General features: G+C 47.2%; 1 protein-coding gene across 1 annotated transcript in view; it reads right to left on the reverse strand.

The window, feature by feature from the left end:
* Positions 1–11130: 11130 nt before the first annotated feature.
* Positions 11131–13684, reverse strand: part of Sbk1 (SH3 domain binding kinase 1) — a 44101-nt gene continuing 41547 nt past the window's right edge. The window contains exon 6 of the mRNA XM_008841593.3: positions 11131–13684. This exon is cut by the window's right edge and continues 10 nt beyond it. Coding sequence (XP_008839815.1) covers positions 13545–13684 — 140 coding nt within the window. The 3' untranslated portion in view covers positions 11131–13544.

Raw genomic sequence — 13684 nt, forward strand, 5'->3', positions numbered from 1 at the left:
AGTATTGCCCAAGATTGTCATCACAGTCTCCCTATTTGTCATGGTATGGTGATCCAGGACCTTGCTTATTATCCTGTCAAGCCTCTATAAAAAGTTTTCATTACATAGATGCCATAATGCTGACCTCTGAGTATGTTACAGATTTAGAAAAGTGTATAAAAGATATAAAGGTGCTCCTAAAGGAATGGGGTGGGAGATCAGTTCACACAAGGTGCAAGGGCCAGGCACGGCCATAAAATTACTGGAGTATGATTCCAAGTATTCCAGTAAGGGGTGTATGATACCTGACAAAGTTATTGAAAAATGTCTACAACAGTCTGTGTCTGTAAATGTAAAGGAGTTGCAGGTATTCTTGGGGCCTGGGATCTTAGTGAATTCCTATACCCTAGCTTGCTCAAGTTTCTTGTCCTCTGTATCATTTGATGAAGAGAGGTGCTATATGGGATTGGGACAGAAAGACTCAAGAAGCTTTTGAGCAGGCTAAGATCCCTTTAGGGCATGTTAAACAGCTGTGTATTCTATTACTCCAGTGTCCCTTCATGGTAGAAGTCACCAGTTGAGAAGGCCGCACCTGAGGGCTATGACGAAAACAACCTGAGCAAATGGTTCCAGGAAGAGTTGGGTCTCAGTCACGGAACAGGGCAGAAGCTCGGTATACAGTGCTAGAACAGTAATTTCTGGCTATAGATAAAGCATTAGCACAAGTGTAATCCATCTCAGCAAATGGTTCCAGGAAGAGTTGGGTCTCAGTCACGGAACAGGGCAGAAGTTCGGTATACAGTGCTAGAACAGTAATTTCTGGCTATAGATAAAGCATTAGCACAAGTGTAATCCATCTCAGCAAATGGTTCCAGGAAGAGTTGGGTCTCAGTCACGGAACAGGGCAGAAGTTCGGTATACAGTGCTAGAACAGTAATTTCTGGCTATAGATAAAGCATTAGCACAAGTGTAATCCATCTCAGTAATAGTAAAAACAGTTCGTCCAATTAAGAGTTGGAGTGAAGGCCTTTTGGCAGTCTTTTTTTGGTGTGGCATAGAATCAAACCCTACAAAGGTGGCGTACATATTTAAAGCAACATAATACAGTGTCTACAGCCCTGTCAGTAATGCCAGGCAGGAATTGTCCTTCCAAGTAACTGGAGTCCCTGCAATAGTTAAATCAACAACTTTAGCTTAAAGTATTAGAATATTTATTATTCATGTCTGGGATACAGAGGGCACAAGTAGAACACCAAACAGAAACGCATAGTTGTAGTGATGCAAATGAACACAGACACCACGTGGCCAGAGAAAAGAGAAGAAAAACAGCCAGTAGGCTGAGTTAAGAGCAGTATGAATAGTCATAATTCACGAGGCTTGGCCCATGACAGTCTGTAGTGACTCAGGCTATAGACAGAAGACACACTTTACGGATGACCCACTAGGAAAAGTCCTGCTTTGGCCTCCACATGCACACACACCCATGTGTATCACACACATGTACATCACACACAACACTACACACAAAAATATTTACAGTAAGTATATAAGCAGTAAATGAACGAAATAAAGAGGGAAGCAGGGACAGGAGAAACATATATACATGCTCCACAAAATGGACAGGTAGACAAACGGAATAGAATTGAGGACCCAGATATAACTCCACACAGCAAAAGCCACCTGAGCTTTTACAAAGATGCCAAAAACACACACTGGAGGAAATACAGCTTCCTTAACAAATAGTGCTTAGAAAACTGGATATCAGCATGTAGTAGAATGGAACTAGATCCTCATCTCTCACCCTACACAGAACTCAACTCCATCTGGATCAAGGACCTCAACATAAGACCGGATACTCTGAAACTGTTAGAGGAAAAAGTGAGTACCCTCTAAAATATAGGTAAAGACTTTCTGAATAGGACCCCAGTAACAAAGGAAATAAGACCAACAATCAACAAATGGGATCTCATGTGAAACTAAAAAATTCCCTTAGAGCAAAAGAAGCTATCAGTTGAGTAAAGAGGCAGCACACAGAATGGGAAAAAGTCTTTACCAGCTATACATCTGACAGAGGATTTGTGTCTAGACTATACAAAGAACCCCCAAAAATTAAACATCAAGAAGACAAACCACCAAATCTAAAAATGTGCCATGGCACTGAACAGAGAGCTCGAAAAAGATGGTGCACAAATGCCTAAGATGCAAAAGTAAAAAGCACTTTTGAAAAGTGTTCAACATCCTTAACCAATCAGGAAACACTACTTTAAGATTCTCCCTTACCCCAATCAGAACGGCCATGGTCAAGAATGCAAATGACAACAAATGCTGCTGTGGATTTGGGGAAAGGAGCTCTTTCACCATTGGTAGGAATGGAAACTAGTGCAGCCACTGTGGAAATAAGTATAGAGGTTTCTCCAAGAACTAGAACTACCATACAACTCCACTATACCACTCTTGGGCATATACTCTAAAGACTTTTTACATCCTACTACAATAATACTTGCACATCCATGTTCATTGCTACTGTGTTCACAACAACTAGGAAATGGAATCAGCTTTGATGTCCATCGACTGATAAAAATGTAGGACATATACACAATGGAATTTTATTCAGCAGTCAAGGAAAATGAGGTCACAAAGTTTGTAAGAAAATGGATTGAAGTGAAAAATATACTGAGTGAGGTAAATCAGGTCCAGAAAGTCAAATGCCTCATGTTCTCTTTCACGTGTGGATCAGAGCTTCAATTTTTAGCTTTGCTTGCTTAATTTGGAATGTTCATAGAGACCTAAAAGTAAGAAGTAATTTCTGGCTATAGATAAAGCATTAGCACAAGTGTAATCCATCTCAGTAATAGTAAAAACAGTTCATCCAAGTAAGAGTTAGAGTGAAGGCCTTTTCACTATGGCGGGGCAGTAGAGGCCTTAAGGTGAGTGGACAGGGTAGAACACATGTGCTATAAAAATAGAAGGAGGGAATATTGGGGGTGGCGAAGATTAAATAGGGATGGGGTGGGTGATGTGAGGAAGATGAGTTTCACGAGGAAATTTAACCAAAACTAAGAAGATATGAAGTCATATGGAAACTAACTACTTTATAAGCTAATTTATTTTTCAAAGCACCTTACATGCATATATGAAATTCTCAATAAAGTTTGTAAAAGTTGAAAAAAATAAGCTAATTTAAAAACACTCACACATGAGCAGACTGCCAGAGTGCCGAGTTCTGGCCTCTCTCTGGCAGAGGGCCTGAGAACACCGGGGACTGCCTGAGAGCCGCCCCCCAATCCTGCCTCCACGTGGTGGTGAGCTTCCTCTAATTGTGCCATACCCATCTCCCTACCTGGATTTCATGAGGCCCCTCCCAAGGCCCCAGGGCAGATCTGGCTGAGGTCCTAGCAGACAGCCTGAGAGGGTGGGTTTCAACCTCCATTGGTGTAGCAGCTCTGATCTCAGCAGACCACCAGAGAGTGCCAAGCTCTGGCCTCCTTCTGGCATAGGGGCTGAGAATGCAGAGGACTGCCTGAGAGTACCCACATCCTGCCTCCATGTGGCGAAGGAAGCCTGAGTGTACCTGACTGGAACCTGAATTGGACTTCTGTAGATACTCCTGAATAGCTGATCTGAAGCCATCAGTTCCCTCCAAATTAAACCTGAGAGAACCTGAACCCTGTACCAACTAGCTTTACATAACCAATGAAGAAAGGATCTAGGCACCCCGATAATACAAACAAAAGCATATTTCAACTTAATTCTCATATCATAATCATAAACAACAAAAGAAATTCACGCGCCAAAATCACAATGAAAGAATAATAAAATGGAAAGCCAAAATATTATGTCCCAACCAAACTCCACGAATCCTGTAGAAGAACCCCCTAGAGATAACCCAGGACACTGAATTGAAAAGAACAATCATGAGCCTGAGAGGGTGGGTTCTGACCTCCATTGGTGTAGTGGCTCTGATTTCAGCAGACCGCCAGAGAGTGCCAAATTCTGGCCTCCCTCTGACCTCTCTCTGACAGAGGGGCTGAGAATGCAGGGTTTGAGGACAGCCCAGTCTACATAGTGAGTTCCAGGCCAACTGGGGCTACAGGGAGACCCTGTCTCAAAAAAACTTAAAAAAAAAAAAAGGAACAAAATCCATCTCTTTGCTGTCTGCAAGAAACCCATCTCTTTCAAGGACAGGCTCTACCTTAAGGTAAAAGGATAGAAAAGAATATTCCAAGCAAATGGCACTAAGAAACAAGCAAGGGTTGTAAGTCTAATATCTGACAAAATAGACTTCAAAGTAAAACCAATCAAAAGAGATAAAAAGGGTTACTTCATTCTGATCAAAGGAACAGTTAACCAAGAAGATACTACAATCCTTAACATGTATGCACCAAACTCTGGTGCACCCAAATTCATAAAAACAACACTACAGGACTTTAAGACCCAAATTAACCCCAACTCAGTAATAGTAGGGGACTTCAATACCCCATTGTCTCCATTAGACAGGTCAACTGGACAAAGAATAAACAGAGACATCTGAATTAAATGATACTATACATCAAATGGACCTAACAAAGCTGGGCGTGGTGGCACACGCCTTTATTCCCAGCATTTGGGAGGCAGAGGCAGGCGGATCTCTGTGAGTTTAAGGCCAGCCTGGTCCACATAGTTCCAGGACAGCTGAGACTACAGGGAGACCCTGTCTCTAAAAGACCAAAAAAAATCATAAACAAAATTAGATAACTATAAGAAGAGGAATGAAAATTAAAACATAAAAAGCTTCTTTCTCAGTCCTCTAAAATTATAGTCTGTCAAATAGCAGCATAGAGGAGAGTTGGGTGGACTTGGAAATTCGTGTCTTTCTTATGATATAGCCTGATGCTCAGTCTGTACTAGACAAGTATCAGATGTCCAACAGACCTGTCTTCCCTTTAGTAGGTGTCCTGATTCATTTTTATTGTCAGCTTGACACGACTTAGTGTCACCTAGGAAGAGGTAACCTCAACTGAAGAATCGCCTCTGTCAGACTGTCATGTGGCCATGACTGGGAGATTGTGTTGGCTGAGGATTGGTGTGTGAGGGCCCAGCCCACAGTGGGCCTGGGCTATATAGAAGGAACTTACCAGCAAGCAGGAGAGCGCCAGAGAACAAGTCAATAAGCAGTATTCCTCTGTGGTTTCTGCTCCAGGCTGAGGCACTGCCCTGACTTCCCTCAGTGATGGACTGCTACCTGGGAGTGTAAGCTGAAATAAACCCTTCCCTCCTCCCCAGAGCTGCCTTTGTCGTGGAATTTATCACAGCAACAGAAAAGCAAACTAGACCAGTGGCTTCCTTCCTTTGTGCTTCAAAAGTCTCTGGGACCGCACTTAGCTTTGTAGTCTGTGGACAGGTTAGCTTCTCCCACGCTCCTGAGTGAGATTCTCCAGTTCATAAACCCTGAGGGGGACTAATGTTCTAGTCAAGGACTGTCACCTAAGTGCACTAGACATGAGATCAACAAACACAGAGATCTGGACATGTGGACCGGTCTCCATACTTTCAGCATTACACACTACTGAAGGACGAGGCTGCCGATGCGCAGCAGTCTACAGAGATTCAGATTTCTGGGTCCCTAAGTGAACCTCACAGCAGACAGTCCTGAGGAAGGTCCACTTGTTTACCTCAGGCTTGGGAATGTCACAGTTGTCCTCAGGTGAAAGGCTTGGCTCCCAGCCACTGAGAACAGGGCTTCCACCCACTTAGCTGCCTGAGCTAAGCCTTCTCCATGAGCGTCCTTTGGCATCTGACCCTCCTCCATGACTGCCTCCAGTGACTGTCTCTAACCCTGACTCCAGGCTCCCTAATTTAGGATGCTGTCCTTTGTTCTCAGGCCTCCAGGAATAGAGACAATAGGCTATACCTCAAAATGATGCATAGCCTTGGCCTGAGACATGGGGACTGACAACCCAGCTTCCTCTCCACTGCTGACCTATCACACCAGAGGACTCACCTAGACTTCTGTTACCTAGATTTGAGACCTCGAGAACCACAGTCTTCACCTGTTGGTAAGACTGCTGGCTTCTTTTCACTAGGGCTACCTTGAGGCAAGATAGAAAAACAGTGAAGATTTAAGGAGATGGGGGACAGAAAAGAAACGCCACACTTCAGAAGCTGGATGGGCATCAGAAACATCAATGCAACTGGTAAATTAAAATCGCTTACAGAGACAACACTCCTTCTACAGATATGGCAGACAAGTGTGCCAAGACAACAAACTATGGCTTTGAGCTAAACCATATTGGCGTGCTCTCTCATCCCTAAAACTAGACAGTGCACCTCATAGACCACCTTACAATTTCATTTACAGCAGAAAATTATTTTAAGAAAAATGAAGTAAGCCAGCTCATGTTTTTGCACTTAATTTTCAAATCTTCTTTACTCTGTAAATCATGTTGTAAATTACATCCTTTGAAAAACATAAATTAAAAATCCACAGAATCAAGTTGGTGGTACTCTCCTGTAATCTCAGTTCTCAGGAGACAGAAGCAGGAGGATCTCTGCAATTTTGAGGCCAGACTGGGCTGTGCTGTGCAACCCTACCTAAAAAAAAAAAAAGATCACAGAATTATACGCCTAAAGGCATCTCTAACACTTCCCTCTGAATGTGTACTTTCCCTTATCTCTACATAAACTTGCTAACTTTTATACACTCTTACTCATCCTGAAATTCTTTTTTGTCCTGTAATCAAGGATCCAATTTCACCTGAGTGCAGTGGTGGTGCTGGACTCCGAACTCTGCCTCCCTGTCTCCACTGACAACCTGCCTTACCTTCTAAATGAGGTCTGTTTTCCCTTCTCCGCCAGGGAGCCACGTAGCTACAACCATAGCTGCCTGCCCCTTTTCACTCGGTTCCCCTTCTGTTTTTTCATATTTTTCTTCTTTTAAGATTTACTTTTATTTATGTGGGATGTGGGTGTGTCTGTGAGTGTATGTGTGCCGGTGCCTGAGGAGGCCAGAAGAGGGCATCAGATCCCCTGGAGCTGGAGTCACAGGTGGTTGCGAGCATCTGACCTGGGGGCTGGGAATTGACTTTCGGTCCTCTGGAAGCGCTCTTAACTGCGGAGCCATCTTCCTTTGTGATTGCTGATGTTTCTCACTCTTTCTCTCTCTGGAAGAGCATTTCATTATTGTCCTGACTCTCCTCGTTTGTGGTCGCACAGAAGCAGCTTCTAATTGACCATCTTCCTTACCTGGCGTATAGTCCTGATATTTCTAAGATGCTGCTGGGAGACTCAGTGGTGTAAACTGAGGAAGCGTCTTCCCTTGTGTCAGAATATGGTGCTATTTGAGGGTGCTAAACAGAGTACCAGGACTCACCACTAGAGGGCATATGAGACCTTCAAGCTTGCTCTTGAAGTTGTCTAATATCCTAATATCCTTTGTCTTGGCATGCTTAGCAGCACCCGCTAGGAGCTGAGGAATTTTGCAAGAAGCATCTTGGGCAGAAAAGGAACTTCCTTCTGAAGTTAATGGCAACTGGAGTTTTTAAAAATTACACTTATCTATTTATTGGCACAGGGGCACGTGCATGGCACAGTGAAGAGTGTGGAGATCAGAGGACAACTTCCAGAAGTGAGTGCTCGCTCTATCATGTGGGTTCCAGGGATCAAACTCAGGTCACCAGACTTGGCAGTAAGGTGCCCTTACTAGCTGAGCCATCTCAAGGGTCCAACTGGAATTTTTTGTGACCGAATTAGTCTATGCTGAAGACTCTGGACAGGGAAGGGCCTAATATCCCAAATCAACGTTCTTGGGAGCTGTAGGGAACAGCTTGGTCCTCCTGTAGTGCATGGTGAGGCTAGAAATCCTTGTGATCACATTATTGACTGACCTGGCAGACAACGGTTTCACCACCCAGCAGCTACATGAAAGTGGAAGCTTACGTCCCCTAGTGGTCGTCCCCTAGTGGTGAGTGTTGGCATTCTCTTCTAAAGAGTTATTAATTCATAAACACCAATCTGGGAACAGTGATGTTTCCATTTGTAGATTTTCCCCTCACCCCCAATTGTTGCAGTAGAGCTGGTGGACAGTTTGAAAGGGAAGTTTTATTTAACCTCAGTTAAGAGGTCTGTGCTGGAGAGCTTTAGTTGTCAGCTTGACACACCTGGGTTGAGGGAGCCTCAATTGGAGAATTGCCTCCATTGGACTGGCCTATGGCCATGTCTGTGGGACATTTTCTTGACACTGAGTGATGTGGGAGGGCCCAGCCCACTCTGGGCAGGAGGTCCTGTGTTGTATAAGAAAGCAGGCTGAGGAGCTGGAGAGATGGCTCAGTGGTTAAGAGCACTGACTGCTCTTGCAGAGGACCTGGGTTTGATTCCCAGAACCTACATGACAGCTAACAACTGTTTGTAACTCCAGTTCCAGGGGATTCAATGCTTTCTGACCTCCTTGGGCATTGCACAACCCGGGTGCATTTACACACATGCAGGCAATACACTCATACACATTCAAAAAGAAAGCAGGCTAACCACATGCCAGGGGAGCAATCCAGTAAGCAACATTCCTCCATGGCCTGTGATCCAGCTCCTGCCTCCAGATTCCTGCCCTGAGTTCCTACCTTGGGCTCCCTGAAGAACTGTGACCCAGGATATGTGAGTCAAATAAACCCTTTCCTCCCCAAGTTGGTATTGGCCAGAATGTTTTGTCTCAACAATGGAGAAACAAACTAGAACAAAACTTGGTACCAGAAGTGTGGCAATGCTGTGACAGACCTGACCTCAATGTTTTGGAGAGGACTGTGGAAACATTTGCAACTTTGGGCTGGAAAAGCCATTGAGTGCTTAGAGTTTGTTACTGTGGAGCTTGGAACAGTTATGCTGAAAGAGTTGTGAATGATGAAGGCTGGCTTCAAAGGGAAGCAGAGACTATCAGGGCTGTGTGTGTGATATCTTGAATTGAGAATCTGTGGGTTCTGGTGAGCTGGGGCTGAAAAATCAGCTGTAAGTAACAAGAGACCAGCAATACTGTGACAAAATCCTTAGGAAGTATTTCCTCAGGGTCAGAACACTGAAGCTATGATCCAGAGGGGGCCTGAGCCTCCATCTCAAGCTGGATGCAGGACTTGGTAATGTATAAGTCTCTTGCATGGTTCTGGTGTTGAAAGTGTGATGGGGTCACAGAGAGCAGGTGAGACTTGGCACTCTGAAAGACCAGGAAGGCCACTGGTGAAAGTGCGGCCTCAGCAGTGAAGACCCCAGGATTGAAGGGGTCATAGGAGAATCTGAGGCTTTGCATCCCAAGAGGCCAGTAGAGGCCATTGGTGAAGGTCCAGCCTCAGTTTCAGTGGAGAACCCATCTTTTTGGAGATGCCAGGACCATGGAACGACCGCCAAGGACAGCAGCAGGTATGGAGTGGAGCCTGTCCCTGGTCTGCAAGATAAGCTGCGTGTGCTGTGGATGGCTGAATCAGAGAAGTGGAGCTGCCAAAACCCTTTGGAGCCTTGAAGATCATGAGTGAATCCTAGATGGTGAGCTACTTTGCTGGATTTAAGTTTTGCTTAGGTGTGCCCAATTCTTCCCTTTTGAAATAAGACAGTACTTGTTTTGGATATTACAGGAGCCCACAGTTAAGAGGCTTTTTAAAAAGACTGTGAACTTCTAAGTGTTTGGATTTTTTAAGGACTGTGGGACTTTTAAGGTTGTACTGTGTTATGTTGTGATATTGCTAACATCGTATTTAGGGAACATGAAAAGTTGTAGATTAATAGTGAGTGATGTGTTTGTGTGTCAAGTTGACAAGGGGACAATTGTGCTGGGTAGCTTTAGTTGTCAACTTGACACATCTGGCTTGAGAGCCTCAACTGGTGAATTGCCTCTATTGGACTGGCCTGTGGCCCATGTCTCTGGGGCATTTTCTTGATTGTTGAGTGGTGTGGATGGGCCCAGCCCACTGTGGATGGTGCTACCCCCAGGCAGGTTGTCCTGTATTGTATAAGAAAGCAGGTTGAGCAGGGGTCAGGGGAACAATCCAGTAAGCAGCATTCCTCCATGACTTGTGATCCAGTTCCTGCCTCCAGGTTCCAGCCCTGGAGTTCCTACTGTGGGCTCCCTGATGAACTGGACCCAGGAAGATATGTAAGTCAAATAAACCCTTTCCTCCCCAAGCTGGTATTGGTCAGAGTGTTTTGTCACAGCAATGGAGAAACAAACTAGAACAAGGTCTCACCTCTGACCTGCTCAAGGTGGGGTTTTCTTTCTTTTTCTGTCCCCCTCACTTCATAATTATGTAACCTATTAAATGTTTTACATTTTTGAAAGTGAGCCTCAGGGATGAGCCAGGAATTATGTCTTGCTTATTTGTAGAAATTCATCTCCTAATATAGTGTAAGGTGTTCACTCATTTTGATGAATTGTGGCATAGTGTCTTTTACTGATCACAGAACGGACAACAGGGAGCTTCCGTTTATTCAATCCTGTCTCTGCTCCTATGGAACTTACATTCTAGCCAGGAGAGATGCATGAAAAACATGTGACTGCCAATGGTATGGGGTGTAAGGAAGGAGGTGAAAGTCCTGCTCCATGGACAATCTTTTGATCTTTTGACATCTGGGCAGAGGGCTGACGGAGGGAGCCCTGGGAAGTCTGGGTAAGTCAAGGTGAAGATAAAAATACTGCCCCCCCCGGCCCTGCTTGGCATAAACATGCTTGACTGTCCTGGAAACAGCACCAGGAGAGGTAGCAGGGTGAGGCTGTGAGCTGTTCAGTGGTTCTAAACAGAGTACCAGATACTTTAGTAGAAAAGAATGGCTCTAGCTACTGTACTGAGAATTTGGGGAGCTCCAGAGAGGGAGCTGGGAGGCCAGGGAGGAGATGAACAGGCCTGGAAGGGATGTTTCATCCAGAGCCAGGCATGCATCAATGGCCTGGACTCCAAAAGGGCTCTCAGTAAGCCCTTGACTGAGAGGTGGTCAGGAATCCTGATTGTTTCTGGCCTAGGTTGAACAAGTCCCAGCTAAGGCTGAATTCCCAGCCAGAGACAGTTCCTTGCCACTTGTAGAAAGTTCTCCATGCATCCCCATCCTCAGCCCTGGTTTGGGTCCATTCTGTAGAATGCAAATTTCATTTTTCAGTTGCTAGAGAGACCTGTGAGGCCCCTCCCACCCTTCAGTAAAACAATAATTTTTCTAAACTTTTATTTTATAGCAATTGTCATAATTAGAGAAATAACACATTTAAAAACCTCCTCAGGGCCAAAGGATGCCAGAGTATTTACAAACACATGGGGTGGGGGAAGCAGGACAGAAGAGTGTGGGGGCTCTAGGGCTGGAGTTCTACCTAGGCCCTGCCCAACTTGAATGCTGATGGCAGCCACCACAACTGTCCCACTAGCCATATCGTGGGCTCAGGGAGCATCACACAGCCTTAGGGCTCTCTGCTCACAGGACCTGGCAGGAAACCTCTGGCTGACCCCAAGCCCCACCTCCCATCCAGGGAGCTCTCACACACCTCACAAGCCAGCTCAAAGGGGCCCCCAGGAAGCACCAAAGGACAGGGGCAGTGTGAGGGACACACAGGCTGGGACAGATGCCAAGGATGATCTGGCCTGCCCTGGGGTGACAGAGACATGCACATGTGTGCAAGCACACATACAAACCGTATCCTCACAGAAAAAAATGCAAAGGGGGAGGTTTCTTTTGTGGTTTTTGTCTTCTAAGTCTCCTTGTCTATCGTGTTAATTTTTTGCTATTTTTTTTTCTTCAACAGTGACATAAACTGAGGTAAACATCTGTGATCAACACCTCTCCTAAGGGGCAAAGGGTCCCAATCCCATCAACAGAGACAGCAGTGGTGGTGGTGACGGCAAGAGCAGAGCCTGACTCAATCCGAGTTCCATTTGGTGCCAGGCTGGCCGCTGCCTCTGAAAACAAGGGGTTGGGCTACATATCTAAGTCTCTTCAGAGCTCTACCATCCTAGATACAAGGGAGAAGCCTCCCACACAGGATCTCAACAGAAAGATAGAGGGCGCACACAGGACGTCTACGGTGGAATCTCGCTTCCTTGTTATTGCAGATCAGGGTGGAGAGACCTAAGGCAAGAGGAGAAGTGGCAGCTGGGAGAGGAGGGCCTAATGGCCCAGGTGCGCCAGGGCAGTGATGGGGGCCTTCTCTGAGATTTGGCTCTTGGCAGGAGGGTTTTGCTACTTACCTGGCATATGTGGGTCCTATGCCCACTGGGGAAGTGGTGGCACCCCGAGGAGAGTGAGGCCAGGCCTGGAGCTACCACCGTTTGTAAACTGAACCCGGGCAGGGCAGGGGGACCTATAGCCCTTTGTGGTGGGAATGAGGGACATGTGGGGCGGGAGCTCCAGACTGAAAGGGGTTTGGTGCCCCTTATAGCCAGCTAGGCCCATGACAGTGCTCCCCTGAATGACCCAGAACCCCAGGAGGGCCCCTAGTAGAGGCAGTCCAGTGGGGTAGTGCCAGGCAACAGGGTACAGCCCCCCTATATAGAAGTTATTGCCAGGTCCCTCAAGCCTCCACCGACACCAGGGGTCCCAAAGGAGAGCTGGGAGGCTGGATTCCTGTTATGCCACCTAAGAACCTAAACCAACAGCAGGTGCCTCCTTGGGGTTCCCTGAGGAGTGTGGCGGACACAGGCCTAGTCTCTGTCAGCTGCCAGGGTGAGGTTTTAAGACACCAGCAGTACATGGCACCCCACACTCTCATTTCACTGCCCTCCTGTCACACCCATGGATGTGTTCCTCCCCTGCATAGGCATGGGTCCACCAGGTGCTGAGGTTCACCTGTGACTCCCAACAGAAACCCAGAAATCACTGGCACAAATACTTCCCTGCCTGCTGAGTGTCAGGGGATAGGCTGGGCTAGAGCAGCAAGAATGAGCCAGGGCCCCTGGGCTGATTACTAACGCCCTTGCCCTAGGGCCACAGGAGAGCTAAGCCTCCTGGCCCTTCTGCATCGGCCACTTACCCCCAGTCAGGAGTCTAGGGTGAAGCTCCATTTCCTGTGGCCTCCCGGCCACAGTAATTGCTTGCTCTCCTGGGTTCAGTCTCTACACACAGGAGGTGTGGGGCAGATTACTGGGGCCTGTGTCGGCACACGTGTGCTACATTTAGAGACTTGGCCTCTGCCTCTCGGACACCAGTGTTGTCTGCCCAGGGCCCTTCTCCAGCCAGTTCCCAGGGGCCTCTTCCCGGTCTCTGCCCAACACCAAAGCCCTTTTTCTGTGCCTAGGGTGGGGTGGAGATTGTGGGGTAATCTACCAAGGGGTGTGAAGAGCCAGAGCGATGTGTCGGAGTTCCAGAGCTCAAGGAGTCCAGCCCGCAAGCTCCTACCTCCGGCATGTATCGGGGACCTCGGGCCCTGGGGTCTGCGGGGCTCGAGCTGCTCTGAGCCGAGGCCGGCCACCCGCGAGGTCACGTGGTAGCCCTGTCATCAGCCCACCACCGACCCGCCAGGTGTCTGGGCCTCCTAGTCTACGCTACTCCCTCCCACCGCCGAGCGGCTGCTCCACTGCGGGGCTCGGAGCTGCCTGCGTTCCCGCTCCCGGGCTGCGCGTTGAGCGCCCGGTGGCTCAGACGCAGATCTCGATGGCCGTAGCCAGCACCACCTGCCCCTTGCTCTTGTCGGGGCGGCCGTCGGTCCTGCCGGGGGTCCCAGGCGGGGCCAGGGCGTCGGGCACTGGGCCCACGGGGGGAGGCGCGGGCCGCGAGC

The sequence above is a fragment of the Nannospalax galili genome, unplaced genomic scaffold (genome assembly GCF_000622305.1).
Source record: "Nannospalax galili isolate Female #2095 unplaced genomic scaffold, S.galili_v1.0 scaffold411, whole genome shotgun sequence".
Lineage (NCBI taxonomy): Eukaryota > Metazoa > Chordata > Mammalia > Rodentia > Spalacidae > Nannospalax > Nannospalax galili.